At 42.7% G+C, this 18,321-nt stretch overlaps 1 protein-coding gene across 3 annotated transcripts in view; it reads left to right on the forward strand.

Annotated features, from left to right (window-relative positions):
- The window catches only part of PREB (prolactin regulatory element binding), a 97,500-nt gene that overhangs the window by 13,998 nt on the left and 65,181 nt on the right, over positions 1-18,321 (forward strand). For all 3 annotated transcript variants that reach the window (XR_015051171.1, XM_085854536.1, XM_085854537.1), the window contains exons 3-8: positions 2,784-2,989; positions 3,149-3,229; positions 9,281-9,405; positions 10,645-10,821; positions 14,354-14,426; positions 14,554-14,713. Coding sequence is in view for 2 of the 3 variants with exons in the window: in XM_085854536.1 (XP_085710662.1) it covers positions 2,784-2,989; positions 3,149-3,229; positions 9,281-9,405; positions 10,645-10,821; positions 14,354-14,426; positions 14,554-14,713 (822 nt within the window). In the remaining variant the exon portion in view is untranslated. The remainder of the gene's footprint in view (positions 1-2,783; positions 2,990-3,148; positions 3,230-9,280; positions 9,406-10,644; positions 10,822-14,353; positions 14,427-14,553; positions 14,714-18,321) is intronic.

The following is an 18,321-nucleotide window of genomic DNA, read 5'->3' on the forward strand; positions in this document are numbered from 1 at the left end:
GTATGGATGTGAGACCTTTAGGGGCGAACAAAGCACTGAAAGGGAAAAGGGAAGAGAGTGCAAAACTAGAGAGGAGGTGGTAGAAGATGGATCAACGACCTTTTTGTGATGGCAAAGTGATAGGCCCATAGACTCAGCCTCTTCGCCGGAGATTCCAATAATCTTAAAAGCCGTGGTTTGCACGGCAACAAGCCGAGTAAGATGCTGAAGCAGAGCAGCCAGCCCAAACAGTATGTGCTTGTATGTATGTTTTGAAAGTTTCTCAAACAAAACACATTTCCACATTTTGTGACATTAAATTGCCCACATTGAATCGTAATGGCGAGTATGGCTGCGGAAAAGAGCTGCTGATTACTATCAGGAAGCCTATCATTTTTCTATAATCTTGGGGAATGGTAACCTGTAAGATCATGAAACATTCATGTTGGGAAATGTACTCTGAGTATTGCAATTTAGTATTGTATGATTGTTTTTTTTTTGTGTGTTGCTATACAAAAACCTTGTCCAGCAACTGGGAAGCCATAGTTGAGCCAGTGCTACGTCAGCCAACATAATGTACTGAAACTCAAAAACTTACCACTTGTTTGAAATGTAATAAAATTGGAACAGTTCAACATAAAACAAACCAACAATTGCTAATTGAAACATTGGCATTTTATTGATGACATGTCAAGTTTTTGACCAAGATACACCATCTCATAAGTTTGTTCTACAGAACAGCACAAGGTGCAATGTCAGTCCCCTTTCAATAGCGTGTGTGGCCACCATTGTTTTGGATACAGGCAGTGCATCGTCGGCGCATACTGCCTACCAGTCTTTGGATGGATTGCTGCTGGATTCTGTCCCACTCAGTCCTCAATGTCTGAAGCAGCTCTGCCCGTGTCCTGGCCCTGCCAACTACGCGTCTCCCAAGCTCATCCCACAGGTGCTCTATGGGATTCAGGGGAGATTGCAGGCCACTGCATGGTGTTAATGTTCTCGCCTTGGAGAAATGCAGTGGTAAAGCGAGCAACATGGGGACGAGCGTTGTCATGCTGAAAGGTTCTCAGTTCTGGGTGGTCGAACAGGAATGGCAGCAGATGAGGTCGCAGGATGTTATCCACATACCGCTGGGCGTTAAGATTCCCATCCACAACCACCAGTGGCGTCCTGTACCGGCCTGATGTGGCGGCCCACGCCATCACACTTGGGCCACCCCACCTGTTGGCTTGATGCACGTAACAATCGGTATGTTGCTCACCAGTTCTCCAGACACGCTCACGGCCATCAGGACTGTCCACACAGAACCTTGACTCATCGCTGAAAGCGACCTCATTCCACTGCGCCAAGGTCCACCGCTGATGCTGCTGGTACCATCTCTGTCAGTTGCGGTGATGGGCAGCCGTCATCATGGGGCCTCTGTATGGTCTTCTGGCAGTCAGACCATAGTCATGCAGTCTTCTTCGTGCAGTATCATTGGAGATCCGTGGGTTTGCACGCCCCGGAGTTTCTGCCACAGTGCGGGATTCTGGACGGAATCGATCCCGCAGGTGACTTGGGACCATCTGCCTGTCCTGCCTTGCAGTGGTGACTCTTGGCCTCCCTGATCGAGGTCTGTCATCTACAGAGTTGTGGAGGGTGTCTCTGTCCACCAGAGCCGATATCGTCTGGTGTGAACAGCCAAGGCGACGTGCTACCTCACGGTAGCTCAGTCCGCCTTGCAGCATGCCCAAGGCATGTTGCCATTGATCCCTTGACAATCATGGTATGTTGATTGAAATTCCCATTTTGCACTGGCCTTTTTAAAGCCCATATCAAGACATCACGTGCAGCTCATTAAAATCACCCCGTACCCCTTGGCTAATCACTGACAGTCAAAACGGCTGTTCAACAGCTGTGCTATGAAGTGACCATTGAAGGTTCAAGTGACCATCCGTGACCTTTTTGTCTGACAGTGAGGACACTGTTGTCCACAAATAAGTTCACACATTTACTACATGCAGTGTTATTGTTGATATTTAAAGGTTTAAAAGGTGGTAAGTTTCTTTTGCATTTCAGTTTCCTGTATATACTTCACAAATATCCTTTGGTGCACAGTTTGGTTGTGTATTAGATGGGTAGTCTGAAGTCACCTGATGCCACACTTCATACGGTATATATTACATATACCATACAAACTAGCTGCCACATTGGTAACCATAACCTGTGTTACCCTGGCATTTTGGTTCAAAATTAAAGCAAAAATCTTTTCTTCATTTTAAACAAAAGTAATGTTCGTGATGATTATGATCGTTATTAGACTTTCATTCCAGGAGAACATGGTAAAGGAAGTGACAGTCTGGAGCTGCCACTTGCAGGTTAGAGTCTCGAGGTGAACACTATCGTAACGGACAAGGCAGTGAAAAAAGCTTCCCTGGGTGTTCACAAATTTTGTGGGTTTAACGCTATTAGTGGGAAGACCATTGTGTTTGTGCCATACCTGCCTTTACCCCCATCCCCACCCCTGAAGTTTATTTTGCTAAAGCAGCCATGCTGGAGTGTTTCCTGTACAAAGCATTACATCACATAGCATCCCATCTTTCAAAACTCACGTTGCCATTAAATATCTCGTGGTGGCTTTCACACAAGTAGGCCTTTGAGCTGTTACAATGGCCACAAGAGTTGTATATTGGCTCATTAATATGCACTGAAGGCAAAGGGAATTTGCAACTCTCTTGGCTTGAATTTGTTACCTTGTCTTGTTTCCAACGTGATGTACTCACCGAACAAACAGCTCTCCGAATCAATATTCTGCCTATTTGCAGGGCGTCACAAAAGAAGGCAAGCAAAGATGGATGAAAACCATATGGCTAGTGAAAACAAAGATGAAACTCCCTTACTGGAAGTGAAGAGCCAAGAGAGCATTCAAACCGACTTCAGCTCAGAAAACCTGCAGAAGGTCGTGCGCTTCAATTCTGATTGCACCATTTTGGCCACTGGAGGGGTTGATGGATACCTGCGCACCTGGAAGGTATTTATGACGTCTTGTGTTGTGTAATATCTGACCAGTGAGCAGAGCATTTTTTTAATGCAGTATCATTTGCACATAATATATTAGCTTAATGCCTGGTTCATTGCACTCAGCATGTATAGTGAAAGTTGATTGATTTGTGAAGTTTTTGTTCAACAGTACCCCAGCTTGAAACCGCTGTGTGAAGTGCTTGCACATCACGGTGAGATAGAGGACTTGGATTTTGCACCTGATAACAAAGTAAGATTTTATTCCCCCCCCCCCCAACAACGAAAAAAAAAAAAAACTTTAAAACCAAAGTATAAAAGCTATGTGTGGGAAAGACTACATTTGTACAATTCCATCCTAAGTTGTACTGTTTGTCGATTGTCATTCTGGTTCTCTACTCTTTCACTTTGCTCTTCCCCTTAAATATATAAATATATGGATATGTATGTGTGTGTATATATATATATATATATATATATATATATATATATATATATATATATATATATATATATATATATATATATATATATATATATATATATATATATATATATTTATATATATATATTTATATATATTATTTTTCCAATTTCATTCTTGTTTATCCACCTCTGCTTTCTTTCACCCATTTATTTAAGCCTGCATCCTAAAGGAAGACTTTATTTAAATGTACTTAGCCTGGTATTGGTTTAGCAGTTTGGGTATAGTCAAGGACCTGGCTTAGACATGTATGCACTTAATTTAGGAGAGGACAACTCAACTGTTTTAGGCTAATATGACCCCAAGGAACAACTTGGGATGTGTGCCAAAATCTCTATCCGGGACGAACAGCCCGAAAATGACCGCCCTTTTAAAAATCTATGTACCCCATTGTCTATCACTCTATGCACCCTATTATCACTCACTCAGCCTGCTTTTGATTTATTCATAGCACCAATGCGACAAGATCCGGAGAGTGAGAGAACGACTTATCCATCCAGGACTGCTATCAACTGAAGGAGAAGTTCCCACTCCTCTACAACTCTTACATGAATGGTAGATTTGTCATGAACACCACCAAAAAAGGTAGTGGAGTGCCCTTTGACCAGGCGCTCGAGCAGTGCTGCAATCGGCCTGCCAAAGTGAGTGGGGGGGGAGGGGATAATTGGTCACCAGAAAGAAGGAAGCAGTAGCTCTGTGGGGAATTATCAAGCATAAAAAAGACCAGTACGTTGACCTCCTGAAGATGAAGGATGATGTCGAAGGAGAATTCTCACTTCACCATGACTTCAACCCAAGTACTGCAACTAAGATAGTTGGGATGGTGCAAGACATAGAGGAGTATCTCCTGAAGGTATGCAGTCCTCTACAAGACCAGGTAGCACTGAAGAATGTTCTCACTGGAGAAATTGTGACCAATGTCAATGTAGACAAGTTGTGCTGTATCAAGGAGGACAGCACTGCTTGTGCTAATTTTATCGATGATCGACTCAGATGCTGAAGTTGTGCCCACTAATAGATAAAAAAGGGCCAGAAACCTCCCCACAAACCCACGCCATCATTATCGACTTCATGGCCTTGGTGAGAAAGGTCCCCTTAAAGAAGCTTGATCCGCCTGTCAAGACATTCTATGACTTTGCTATTGCCTTGACATCTATGGTCACCAAAGCTGGGCACAACTGAGACCCATATCATTTTTGATGCTTACAGAGAGGGCAGCATCAAGAATGGAGAGGGGGGGAGAAGAAGAAAGTCAAAAGAAATGGTTGTCCTTGATGTGATGTCACCAAACCAAAATGTTCCAGTGGTATTGGAGAACTTTTGGTCATCTTCCATCATCAAAACTGCTTTCCAGGCATTCTATGTTGAGTGGCTCACCACCAATTACCACAGAACCAAACCTCTATACCTCGGTATATCACCACAGGCATGGATGGTGTCAGCTGGGTGTGCTTTTCCATTCTCTCTGCTCAACTGCACACACGAAGCTGATGACAGGATGATGTTCCATGTGCAGGACGTTCTAAGTCACCGGTCAGGACCTACATCCATGACGCTGTCATCAGGTGACACATGTCTTTGTGTGCCTGTTATACCACATCACAGTCAATTGGAGAGATCTTGGCCTCCAAGAGCTTTGGCTCGTCTGCAACTCAGGAGTGAAAAGATCAATATTACCACTCCACGATATCTGCATAGCACTGGGAGACGAGCTCACAAAGTGTCTCTCAGCACTCCATGCGCTGACTGGGTGCGATACAACCAGCAAGATATCAACTAAACTTGCAGCCCTGAATGTTGTCCACAGACCAGGAAATTCCTATCTGATCCTGAATTTTGACTGTCCCCAGCTAGCAGAAAGTGCAATACAGATGGCAGAGACATTCTTGGTCGTGTCTCAAACCATCAACAGACCTGGAGACATTTGACGACCTGTGTCTCACTGCATTTGATAGCAATGCCCTCAAGATGGACTTTGAGAGAACCACTTGTGCCTCAACTAATGCAAGGAAACATATCCATAGAGGCTATTACCAACAGCAGCTGTGGGTCCAAGCCCCATTTAGAGATATGCCACCCTGATTATGAATGCTGAGTCTTATGGGTTTGTAAGAAGGGGCAGTTTATTAGTCCCTGAGATTGTGATCTCCAAACCCAAAGGCCTGCCAAATCCCTGCACATGTGGCAAGTGTGCTCGCAAAAATGGGTGTTCCTGCAGGGTAGCTGGGATCAAGTGTTGCAAGTACTGCAAATGCAAGGGAGGTGATTGTTGTAAAAACCGTATCACTGAATGAACACTGCTCATCATCCTTATACCTGGACTCTGTTGTGTTACTCTTCATGTTCCTGACCCTAGTTTGCGTGACACATAAATAGTATTAATGTGGTTTTAAAAGTTGTATTGTTGGTGGTTGGGCAATTTCCCTGCTGATCTTTGAAACATTTAAGCTCTTGAGATACTGCTGCCTACTAAAGTAATAAGTTTTGTTTTTTATTTTTCATTTTAAGTTAACATTCCATTGATAATAGTATGTAAATGTTTGAAAATACAATTTCTTTATATTAATCAAATGCTCGCTTTCTTTCTTTTTAAAAAATCCCTTGCATTGTTCAAATTCCAAATTGTCAGTTCAACTCTCGTTGATGACAAATCTTCTCGCTTTACTCTAAGTCCGGAAAGTTTAAGTTAATAAATATATGGCAATTCCAGTATGTATGGTAAATAAAACGGTTTTTAGCCATTTTCTCATAAAAATATCAAATTAGAAATTTTACACTCTTCTATGACCCCCCCTAAATAAAGAAATAAATAAACATGGCCATTCTGAACATTTTGAGCACCTCAGAAAATCTGTAGCTCCAACGGTTTAGAAGATCATCTGGTGGGATCTTCCAAAAAAACTTCTGGCCAAAAACTGCACAGAAATGACAAATGTCCGCCCTGCAAATAGGCAGAAGCTATGTCAGAAGTAGCACTTTCGATGAAAAAGGGTGTGGTCATTTTCGGGCTGTTTGTCCCGGATAGAGATTTTGGCACACATCCCAAGTTGTTCCTTGGGGTCATATTAGCCTAAAACAGTTGAGATATTTCCTTCTTTCTTCCTCTTTCTTCTCTTTCTTCTCTTTCTTCTTTCTTCTCTTTCTCTTTCTCTTCTCTTTCTCTTCTCTTTCTCTTTCTCTTTCTCTCTTTTTCTCTCTTTTTCTCTTTCTCTTCTCTTTCTCTTCTCTTTCTCTTCTCTTTCTCTTCTCTTTCTCTTCTCTTTCTCTTCTCTTTCTCTTCTCTTTCTCTCTCTCTTCTCTTTCTCTCTCTCTTCTCTTTCTCTCTCTCTTCTCTTTTCTTCTCTCTCTTCTCTTTTCTTCTCTCTCTTCTCTCTTTTCTTCTCTCTCTTCTCTCTTTTCTTTTCTTCTCTCTTTTCTTCTCTCTTTTCTTCTCTCTTTTCTTCTCTCTTTTCTTCTCTCTTTTCTTCTCTCTTTTCTTCTCTCTTTTCTTCTCTCTTTTCTTCTCTCTTTTCTTCTCTCTTTTCTTCTCTCTTTTCTTCTCTCTTTTCTTCTCTCTTTTCTTCTCTCTTTTCTTCTCTCTTTTCTTCTCTCTTTTCTTCTCTCTTTTCTTCTCTCTTTTCTTCTCTCTTTTCTTCTCTCTTTTCTTCTCTCTTTTCTTCTCTCTTTTCTTCTCTCTTTTCTTCTCTCTCTTTTCTTCTCTCTCTTTTCTTCTCTCTCTTTTCTTCTCTCTCTTTTCTTCTCTCTCTTTTCTTCTCTCTCTTTTCTTCTCTCTCTTTTCTTCTCTCTCTTTTCTTCTCTCTCTTTTCTTCTCTCTCTTTTCTTCTCTCTCTTTTCTTCTCTCTCTTTTCTTCTCTCTCTTTTCTTCTCTCTCTTTTCTTCTCTCTCTTTTCTTCTCTCTCTTTTCTTCTCTCTCTTTTCTTCTCTCTCTTTTCTTCTCTCTCTTTTCTTCTCTCTCTTTTCTTCTCTCTCTTTTCTTCTCTCTCTTTTCTTCTCTCTCTTTTCTTCTCTCTCTTTTCTTCTCTCTCTTTTCTTCTCTCTCTTTTCTTCTCTCTCTTTTCTTCTCTCTCTTTTCTTCTCTCTCTTTTCTTCTCTCTTTTCTTCTCTCTCTTTTCTTCTCTCTCTTTTCTTCTCTCTCTTTTCTTCTCTCTTTTCTTCTCTCTTCTTCTCTCTCTTTTCTTCTCTCTCTTTTCTTCTCTCTCTTTTCTTCTCTCTTTTCTTCTCTCTTTTCTTCTCTCTCTTTTCTTCTCTCTCTTTTCTTCTCTCTCTTTTCTTCTCTCTCTTTTCTTCTCTCTTTTCTTCTCTCTTTTCTTCTCTCTTTTCTTCTCTCTTTTCTTCTCTCTTTTCTTCTCTCTTTTCTTCTCTCTTTTCTTCTCTCTTTTCTTCTCTCTTCTTCTCTCTTCTTCTCTCTTTTCTTCTCTCTTTTCTTCTCTCTTTTCTTCTCTCTTTTCTTCTCTCTTTTCTTCTCTCTTTTCTTCTCTCTTTTCTTCTCTCTTTTCTTCTCTCTTTTCTTCTCTCTTTTCTTCTCTCTTTTCTTCTCTCTTTTCTTCTCTCTTTTCTTCTCTCTTTTCTTCTCTCTTTTCTTCTCTCTTTTCTTCTCTCTTTTCTTCTCTCTTTTCTTCTCTCTTTTCTTCTCTCTTTTCTTCTCTCTTTTCTTCTCTCTTTTCTTCTCTCTTTTCTTCTCTCTTTTCTTCTCTCTTTTCTTCTCTCTTTTCTTCTCTCTTTTCTTCTCTCTTTTCTTCTCTCTTTTCTTCTCTCTTTTCTTCTCTCTTTTCTTCTCTCTTTTCTTCTCTCTTTTCTTCTCTCTTCTCTCTTCTTCTCTCTTCTCTCACAGCGAATCATCCGTATGATCCGCATAGTGATTTGGCACATGTTTTACGCCGGATGCCCTTCCTGACGCAACCCTGGTCGCCTCTTACGACACAGGGAAATGGTACACCTATTTTAAGCGGGGTATACACCGGCCCAGTACACTGGTACTCATTTCGCCGACCTCTGAAGGATGACAGGCTGAGTCAACCCCCTGGTGTATTAATTCAGTGGCCCAACGGGGCTTGAACTCAGGTCCTTTTGGATCCCAAGCCGCTGCCCTAACCACTGCGCCAACACCAGGCTCCAAAACAGTTGAAATATCCTCTCCTAAATTAAGTGCATACATGTCTAAGCCAGGTCCTCTACTCGTAGTGGGCTTGGGATCCTATGATTCTGTGTTCAAACCCCACTTGGCTGTTGAATTAATACCAGGTGTGGTTGACTCTGCCTATCATCTTTTTGAGGTCGGCAAAATGAGTCCCAGCATGCTGGTATACTGGGTCAGAGTGTTGACCCTTCCAGGATTGTGTCCAATAGTCAAGGAGAATGCTTAAGCAGCACCAACACTCTGTACAGAGTATGGTCCTAATGGATGGATGGATGGTTAGGGTGACTGTCTTGGGATATTAGTGTCCTTGGTTCAAACCCTGTTCCTCTGTTGAATTAACACCAGGTGGGGTTGACTCAGCCTGTCATCCTTCTGAGGTCTGTGAGATGAGTACCAGTGTACTGGTATTGGGACACAGCCAGCATCAGCGGCATAGTCGCACCCTCAGCCAATGATGCAACCCACAGCTTTGTGCTGCATTTGAAGTAGGAGGGGGAATAAATGAATGCTGTCTTCTTTTTAGTGTGAATTCATTGATGCAATTGAGTATTATGATAGATATCCAGGGCACTTTGCAGTAATTTTCTTCCTCATTTGAGAAATTTTACCATTTTGCATAGATTAGTCAATGGCCTCAAAAGTCCAGTTATGAGGGCCAACTAAGATGCTGGCCTGTCTCACAGGTTGTAACTGCGGGACGAGACTTTGCATGCTCGGTGTGGCAGCACGGCATACTTGTTGCTGGCCTCGACTGGTCGCATGTCCGCCCAGACATACCCAGCAAGACGTACCGCTTTCAGGGGTGTCGGTCAGTCTGAGCATCTTTGTAAACTTTTTCTTTATAGCAGGTGATTTGACCTGTTCAGTGTTTCATCTGAGCACATACTCTGTGTAACTGGGATCTTTGGTTCAAATCTAATGTGTTATGTTTATTTGTCCATTTTGTACCAACATGCATATAATGGTAACAGTGATGCTGTGTTTCCACATTTTGTGTGGTAGTGCAATCAGCTGTTTGGTTGGAGAGGGGGACACACTTTCTAGGATGTTAAATTAGCTTGGTCTGTTTGCTCGCGTAGGCTCGATCATTTTCGGTAATCATTGACCTGTTTTTCGTATGTTGTAAGAGGTGGTATAGTTCCATAGTGCCAGCTAGGAAAGTGTAATTTGTACATGTCCTCTGTATAAGTAGGCAAGGTAAAGGATCGTCACACTGGATGTGTCTGTATTCCATGTGTGGTTTCATAATCCCCTTCACAGTCCATGCTCTGGAGTATATGAAGTCTTGCTTGACACTGACCGGAACGATGCCATTGATGGTCTGCAAGTTGGCATGTCATTGGTTTTGGTGGAGCTGGGTGGCACCACCCCGCATGACGTTGCCGCAGCGTAGGTGACGTGCCCATTCATGAATGAAGGATGCTTGAGGGCATGGCCGTGGAAGGGTGATTAAAGGCAGGATCTGACTAATAGTAAGAGCAACGGACATTGAGTGGAGCAGACGGAGCCCGCAATTGGAGCCCTGTTTCTCTGAAGACCCGCTTCGCTTGCTGTTGTGCCTTCCTGGAAGACCTCTGCTGTGCTCCCCCTTGAGAGGACCATATATCCTTTTTGAAATCCTTGTCTGGCTCCCCTTTGTTTGTTTTGCATGAAAGTGATTGAGTGTCCATGATGCCATAGGTTCCTGCTTTCTGTAATTAAATATTATTTATTTGCTGTTCATTGTCAATATCTGTCTTTTGTCTGGGATTTTCCTTGTCATTATCATGTATACATTATCTATTGCCTCTCGTTTCTGAGAAGGAAACTGGGTCGACCCACACTCGGGACCAAAGTTTTGTGCACTGAAATATAATCAAGTCATTACATCCTTGGTGGCAATAGCACTTCTCAACAAAAATTTTGAGGCTGATGCTGATCCTTATTCAGTGGAGTTTGAATATTTTACTTCTCAGTGGCTCAAATGTAAATGCAGCAGTCATCATTAGATAGATATTCTCATTATTGATACATTTTCTTACTGTGTTCAATTTATTTTGTTGCTCAGGTTTGCTCGCGTGGAGGATAGCAATGAGGTCATGACGCGTCTCTTCACAGTGCATATACCTCATCGAAGAGAACGCCATCCATTACCCTGTTTCCTCACCAAATGGGATGCAAACAACTTCTTACCTTTGCTAAATGTAGCCTGTGGGAATGAAGTCATCTCTGCGCTGGCTGTGAGGTGAGTTCCTCTTATGCTAGCTGTTGGTAACCCATATTTGTTTCCTTTAAAGGCCAATAATAATTGGTCACACTGGCATATAAGCAGTCTAGCCTGGGTTCGATTCCTGCCCCAGCTCTAAACTGTCAGCTTGGTGTTTCACAGGTAGGGTGATTCATCAATGTGTATTTGGGTGGGGTTAATGGGTGGTGCCATCCCTCGGATGGATTTTTAAACGGGCGTCCCTTATGTCAGTATTCATTGGTGGACATAAAGGATCCCATGGTGTCCTTCACAAAGAGTAGGCGATCTATTGCCGGCACCATGAACAAATTCCAAAATCCTGCCTTAACTACTCCTGGGAAGCCATTGGCAAACCATGCAATATAAACCCGCAGCCAAAAACTGCTTCGGCACAACCAAAGCTCGAACACAGAATATAGTATATTGGATCAGAAATTAGTTTGAGGAGGAAACGTGATCCTGGTACTTTTGACAATAGAAGCGGTCGAGCAAGAAGGCCCAAACTATCCAAAAGCCGATGTTGAGTACCTCCAGACCAGAGGTAATTACCCCCTCCCCCCCCCCAGGGGTAACTCGGCATTTTTGGGGGGTTAAGGAAGGAGGCATCAAAGATTATGATGTCATGGCGAAAGTCGAGTTCCTTGTTCTGCGAGAAAATTGCATGCTAAAAACAGACTTTCAAGATTCTGACCTGGAATCCTGATTAAAAGCTGGTGGTGAACATCCGATTCTTTGATCGAGCTCTCTAAAAGTCATCCCATTTGCCACAACCTATTGCTGTGAGGCTAGCTTTTCAAGTCATCGACATTCAAGCCAAGGCAAGAAATACATTGGATCTTGCTAATGACCTGCTCTCGCTGTGACAAAGCCTTGCATCTAAAAACTGATCAAGGATAAGCAATTTGAGCAATCTCATTGATACTTCCATCAATGAAGTATTGCTTGTCATGCGTTTGAACTTGATTGCTATGGCCCATGACACAATAGCATCAGGATTCTTCATTTTCAATTTTTTTTTTTCTAAGACTTTAAATCCAATTTGATGTTTATTTTCAGGAATCAATGGATGGCAAAATATCTTGGAAAAATAATTAGAAAGAAATAAAATCGTTTCATTCTGTGTTTTTTATTTTATTTAAGGAGAGGTAATTACAGTTTTGCGAAATAGCTGAATTGGTAACAGTGCCAATTAGAAGGGCACTCGGTAGACCGCATACCTCTGCCATGCAATGCTTGATCCAGTGGAACATATCGGGACCAATAAATTTTTGAAACATCATGCCATATGTCCTTTTTGGCCCCATCTCTCTCAATGGTGAAGAATTACTTTAAAAATTAAAAATTCTCGTTTTCTGATCTTCACCAAAATCAAATCAATTCTTCCTTGTCACACATCCAACCTGTCCAACAAATTTAATCCGAATCTGTCCACACCTTTGAGATATCCTGCACAGAAATGACAAATGAAAAATCACTCCTGGAGCAACACTTGGCGAAACAGAATGACATTCGGTAGAGCACATACCTCCGCCAGCTGAACAGTTTCCATTTTGTATCCACTGATGGGACAGATCTGAATCTGGACCTTAAGCAGAATTGAATTGGCTTGTTCTCATCACTAAACCAACTGGTCCACCTAGTTTTGTCATAAGTTTACAACTTTTTGAGATATCATGCTCTACATGGTTTTTGGCCTGATCTCCCAATGGTGAAGAATGACTTCAAAAAATTCTCATATTTGGATCTTCACCAAAATGCATTGATGCGTCCTTGTCAAACACCCAACCTGTCCAGTGTCCACTAAATTTCATCCGAATCCATCCATAATTTTCGAGATATTGTGCTGTTATCGATTTTGGTTCTATCTCTCAATGGTGAAGAATCGCTTAAATTTCTCGTATTAAAAATTCTAGTATCCAGATTCAGACGTTCACCAAAATTATGCGTTGCTGTCTTTGGCCTCTCACCTGCATACACAAAAAATATTCAGAACGTTTCCTTAAACTGTGGCCAAAATCACGAGACAGACAAACGCAACAGACCAACTTATTTGGTGAAAATAATTTTTGACTATCAAGAGACGTGAAGATGGAGTTGCAGCTGTTGCATCTTATTGTAAGGATTGGTTATAAAGGGATGAAGATGTTTTACAAGGCTGTACTGTTTAAATAAAAAGAAAAAATGACCCCAGAAAACTCAGCCATTTACATCGATGAACAAATCTTCAAATGTGAAAGGAAATGAGTTAATTATCAATGCCCACAAACCTCTTCCAAAGACTGATAACCATTGCTGGGGTGAGAATGCTGGATAACAAGATGTTTACCTACATACAATCTTGGTCCACTTGCATCGTCTCTTGCAACTGTGGACGGTTCTATAAGCAAGACCGTAAAGTCCAACCTCATGCACTTCATCGAAGCAAGAGTCCAGCCGACACCTGTGATCAAAAACGTGTCTCGTGGGAGAGTTTGGATTATTGATGGGATGCCTATGCTTAAGTAAATACCTTCAAAGAATGTCCGAGCTATATTTAGAATTCTCGCAGATCATCTGCTTCAGCAGCTTGTGGATAAGGCAACGTATTCACGAATCTGTAGGTCAGCATAAAGAGTGGTGAGAGAAATTGAAGAGCAGCTGCTGGAAGCCAGCTCACAGGGACCAATGTTGAAGAACATAAAGTACTTCAACAATGAAAAATGTCTTGCAATGAGAATAAGAGGGCTCTCATACGTTTTGCATTCCAGATGTGGAGTTGTCATCAAGCACATATTATGAGCAATGTTTGTGTTGTGATGACATGATGAGTGCCATTCACTTCCCAGCTCTAAATTATCATCCTCGTGTTCTGCATGCAAGGCGAAGCATCAATGTATGCGCCGTCACTCCGATGGATGTTAAACTGTGTCCCATCCGCAAGCATTAATCGGCTTAATGAGACAACGGCAAACCACCTTGCGTAACCTTTTTACAGCACCGACATTGTAGAGTATGGTACATTGATTAATTATCATGATGATTATGATGGTGCATTGCACTTCCACTTTATTTTTACAGGAAATGTTTATGCATGGGTAATGCAAAATATTTGTGATATTTCTTATGCTGGGGATCACCCTGCAGCAGATATTTGAGGTGATAATTCTTCTATTTTATTGACCATCAACTGGGTCTGTTACAAAACCCGAAGGTTATTTATTCAATCGCTCCACGCTGGTAGACCGGTGAACTCCAAACTTGAGTTTATTGGTACGGAATACAACAAAGCAACTCTTGACCGACTTCTACTCTGCTTCCTGTTTTATACATTCTGGGAGAGGGAACCGTCATAAAAGTTTCTCCTGCTCGTACTTGTTACATTCGATATCAGGAAATAACCAGAAATCTCACACTATTGCGATCTTTTCATGCAAGTTAAAATCTAAACATTTCCTCACATGCACAAACTTGTGAGGTGAGCCCGATTTAAAAGTTGCACACATTTATGGTGTGGTTTGCTGCAGAGTTCTGTGTTGTCTTGTCATTGCAGTGAAGTGGGCACATACCTGGGCCTTGGAACCATTACAGGCTCTGTTGCTATCCACATTGCTTTCTCCCTACAGGTAAAACGAGACTCGCTTAGTCGGTGGGAGGGTTAATTAAGGTCAAAGACAATGTTTTGTGGATATGATTTTCACCCATCAAAATAGCTTTCCAAGTCATTGTTGGGCATGTGATTATTTCCTGCAGCGTGTGTATTATGTGCGGGAAACGCATGGTATCGTGGTGACTGAACTGGGGTTTTTGCCGTCCAGCACTAGTCAGAAGTCACAAAAAAAACATCTCGACGCTGAACTGCTCAGTGTGTCTTTGGATAGTCGCTGCAAACTACATGTATTGCCAACCCGCAGTGAGTATCTGCTCTTGTGTTTCCTTTGTGGATCTATTGATCAAGCTGATCTTTTATTGTGTGCTTAGTAATTCATTTTCTTGCTCATAACAGACTAGGATCAGATTGTTGTTTGGAAAACTCACCTTTGTCACTGAAATGAAATTTGATTTAGAAGTCGAGTTATTTCAATGAAGACCATTTCAAAATGACACATGAATCCTGTTGCAGACCCATGGTCACGAGGGGGGAGCGGGGCGAGAATCTTTTGTTCTCTCCGGACTCACCAGGAGTCGCAGGCCATCGCACACGAAAAAGTCGTGTCGCGGTGGGTCGCTAAACGACGACGAACGCCAATAGCTTGACCACGTGACTTCGGGTCCTCCGTCTGACACCGTTTACTTAAGAACACGTGATCTCCTTTTCAAGGAATAGCGCACTCAGCAGTTATGCCATTATCTTTATTGGATCGTGATTAATGCGGCCAATCTTTCCGCTAACACAATGCCGGACTGATACGAGAGCCCATTCGTGGGGAATTATAACCTCCCAGCTAAGCTACATACGGACATTGCTGGACCATTGGAAGAAAGGCCAGGTCGCCACTGCAACACTGGATTCCAGCAAGCTGGCACTCATTTTGCCGACCCCGGAAGGATGACAGGCAGTCAACCCTGCCTGGTATTAATTCACCAGCTGAGTGGGGTTTGAACTCTGGAGCATGGGATCCCAAGCCCACCACCCTAACCATGAAGCCAACGGAAAATGGAATTGCGAGTCTTTGCTCTTTGTGCATCCAAAGAAGGCAGGATGGAGAGAGGGGTGAATAGATGCGTGAGGCGAAATATCCCTATCCTAGCCGTGTAAAGGTCTGTTTGTGTAGTGTGGGACGCTCCACCTGAATATTCCCACCTCGATATGTGGAGCGTTATCTCCTGCTTGATCACTTTGCCGGGACTTGTGGCAATGTGCGCTCCGCACTAGTCTGGCTGCATGGGGGTGGCGGAACGTTAATAGCACAGCACGGCAGGGAGTCTCAGCAGTCGCCCCGGATCAGACTCAGAAAGAAGCACGTCCTGGCAATTGCACACCAATAGTGAGGCAACGTCGAGAAGAGAGCTAATAGCTCCGTGCTCCCTCTTTTATATGCCCTGGGCAAAGGGTGGGGTGATGACTCAAACTGACACCCTGTGACCCAAATCCTGCTTCTCTACTGGGCCACAGCGGCCCAAGCCAAGCCCTGCCAGGCTCCGGGACCGGAAATTATCTGTTGCCCATCCGCTACGGCCCACGTTGAAGCTCCTGACTCAACATAGGGCATGCTCCCTGACTCGGCACCCCGGCCCTGAACGTGCTCAGAGTGCAGTCTGAATGTTGAATAGCAACAGACTTTCCCCGCTACTCGCGGGCCCCTCTCATGAGCCAAAATGCACACCTGGGCCCCATACCAAACTCTCAGATCGCCCTTCTTGTGACCCCTCCTCGTTGCCCCTGTCTTGCCGTGGTCTGGCGATTAGATGAGGGCTGTATCAATTCCGCTGCTCACCCGGAACGTCCCTGTCGAGATGCACTCGAGCTATTGACATCTATTGCTTGGCCAATCATCGCGTGGTCCTGAGGACAGCCTGAGTCGTGCAGTACTTCCCTATATTATATATAGTGGCGATGCAATGGTACGAGGGGGTGCGTGAATATTTTTCCCGTGTGTGGTGAGGTCTTTGTGGTCGAAGTGGTGAGCGAGGTTCGAAGTAAGGTGAGGTGATTGGCGTGCAGATTTGAACGAAATAATGCGTGTGATGCACGGGTGGTATGTTGTGGTGGTTCCAAACCACGGGAGGCATCGTGTTGTGCTTGTTATCAATCACATATTGAATGGTGTGCGTGCATGCGCTTGTTTTGTACCATGGCGAAAAGGACCGGGTTAGGTCAGGAATCAGAATATGAAATGGTTACGAGACCCATGCAACACACTTCATCATGTTAACCCACTAGATGTGAGGGGAGGTCTAACTGTATAAAGACTAATTAAATAACTGCCTGGGATCACTATGTTTGGTGCCGTTGCCTTAGATGCATGCGGTTTTGTAGAACCGCAACAATACAAAGTCCTTTCACGCACGCACTGGTTTTTTTTTTAAATTTAGGGATTCGGTTCTGCAAGCATGGGCCCTTTTAATCTGCCATTACTCGTGCAAAATCTGATCCAAATCGTTTTTATACATAATTTTAAGCAATTAAAAGAAAGTGGCAATTTCTAGATTGTAAACCATAATTGTTCTGTTCCTGGATGCAAATCGGATGAATGGAAATATGAGAGATGTCGAGTTCTATCATCTCCTTTTCATACAAGTGACTGTGTGCACGCACACGGGCACACACCTCTCTCCTTTTCATAATATATGCAAAAATCTGGTATTTCTCTTATGGCTCTGAAACCAAACAAAATATATATTTGTAACAGCCTTCATAGGTCCCCCCCCCCACCTCCTCCCCCACCTCCTCCCCCAACGTGATTTCGAGTAAATATCATTTTTAAACCCTGTGCATTCACAGGCCCCAGATATGACCTTCCCATCACTGTCAAGAAGCACCGAAACCAGACATGGTATCTTCCTTGGTGAAATCTGCCTAGTACATCTCACTCCTCCGAGAATACAGTGGCCTGCAAAAGTATTCACTCCCTATCAATAATGCCACATTTAGATGAATTACGAATTATGTAAAAACAATTTTTCCAAATTAACTTTTTTATTCATAATTGAAGAGATCAAACAAATCACTGTTGTAGTTGAAGGAGGTCATATGTCAGGAATACCTCCAAAAAAACATGGACATTTCAAAATTCACTGGTTGTAAAAGTATTCAGCCCCTTAGGTCAGTACTTTGAAACGCCTTTTGCAGCAATGACTGCTATGAGTCTCTTCCAGCTTCTCCAAGTATTATCGTCAAACGTACCCTAATCAACATTACTGCTTCGAGGTTGTGCGCGTTCTGGGGTGAATTGCGTAATTTTGAAAGTCCCGTATTGCTGGAAGGTCATACTTATTCATATAAAATACTAGCAGGGGTACCTGGCGTTGCCAGGCAACACCGGGTCCTTCCTCTCACCCCACCCCTTCTCTTCCTCTGTTAGTTGCCAAGTGTAGTCTCTTGTGTTCAGTTTCACGTTTCTCGTCGTGCTCGCCAAGTGGCTGAAGCAGTTAAGCAAGCACTCCATTCAAAACAATTGATAAGGAACAGCTGGCTTGGCAAGTGCTAGCTGGCTGCTTGGTAACTGAACACCCCTGGACATCTCTACAGCATACAGTACATGCAAAAGGACTTTATTTATTTATTTACTTGTTGATTAATTGAAGATTTTAAATATTAATCATGACTATTTTCATGACGAAAATGTACCTTGTTAAGTTTTAAAACGGACATAAACTCGGAGGTGATAAGTGTACGAAAGTACATCTCCCAGGAATTTTACCTGCGGTCTCCCGATTGATTAAATACAGACACAGGTATTTCATGTTTATTGACTTCACAAGACGTGTATGAAATGTCCATCAGTTTGTTTATAAGCTTTGAAAAGTCAGGCGAAAACCAATATATATTTTTTTCATTTTCTTCAATGAAAGACAACT

Source organism: Eptatretus burgeri, chromosome 14, assembly GCF_056783735.1.
Source record: "Eptatretus burgeri isolate ZD-2024b chromosome 14, Ebu_testis_v1, whole genome shotgun sequence".
Lineage (NCBI taxonomy): Eukaryota > Metazoa > Chordata > Myxini > Myxiniformes > Myxinidae > Eptatretus > Eptatretus burgeri.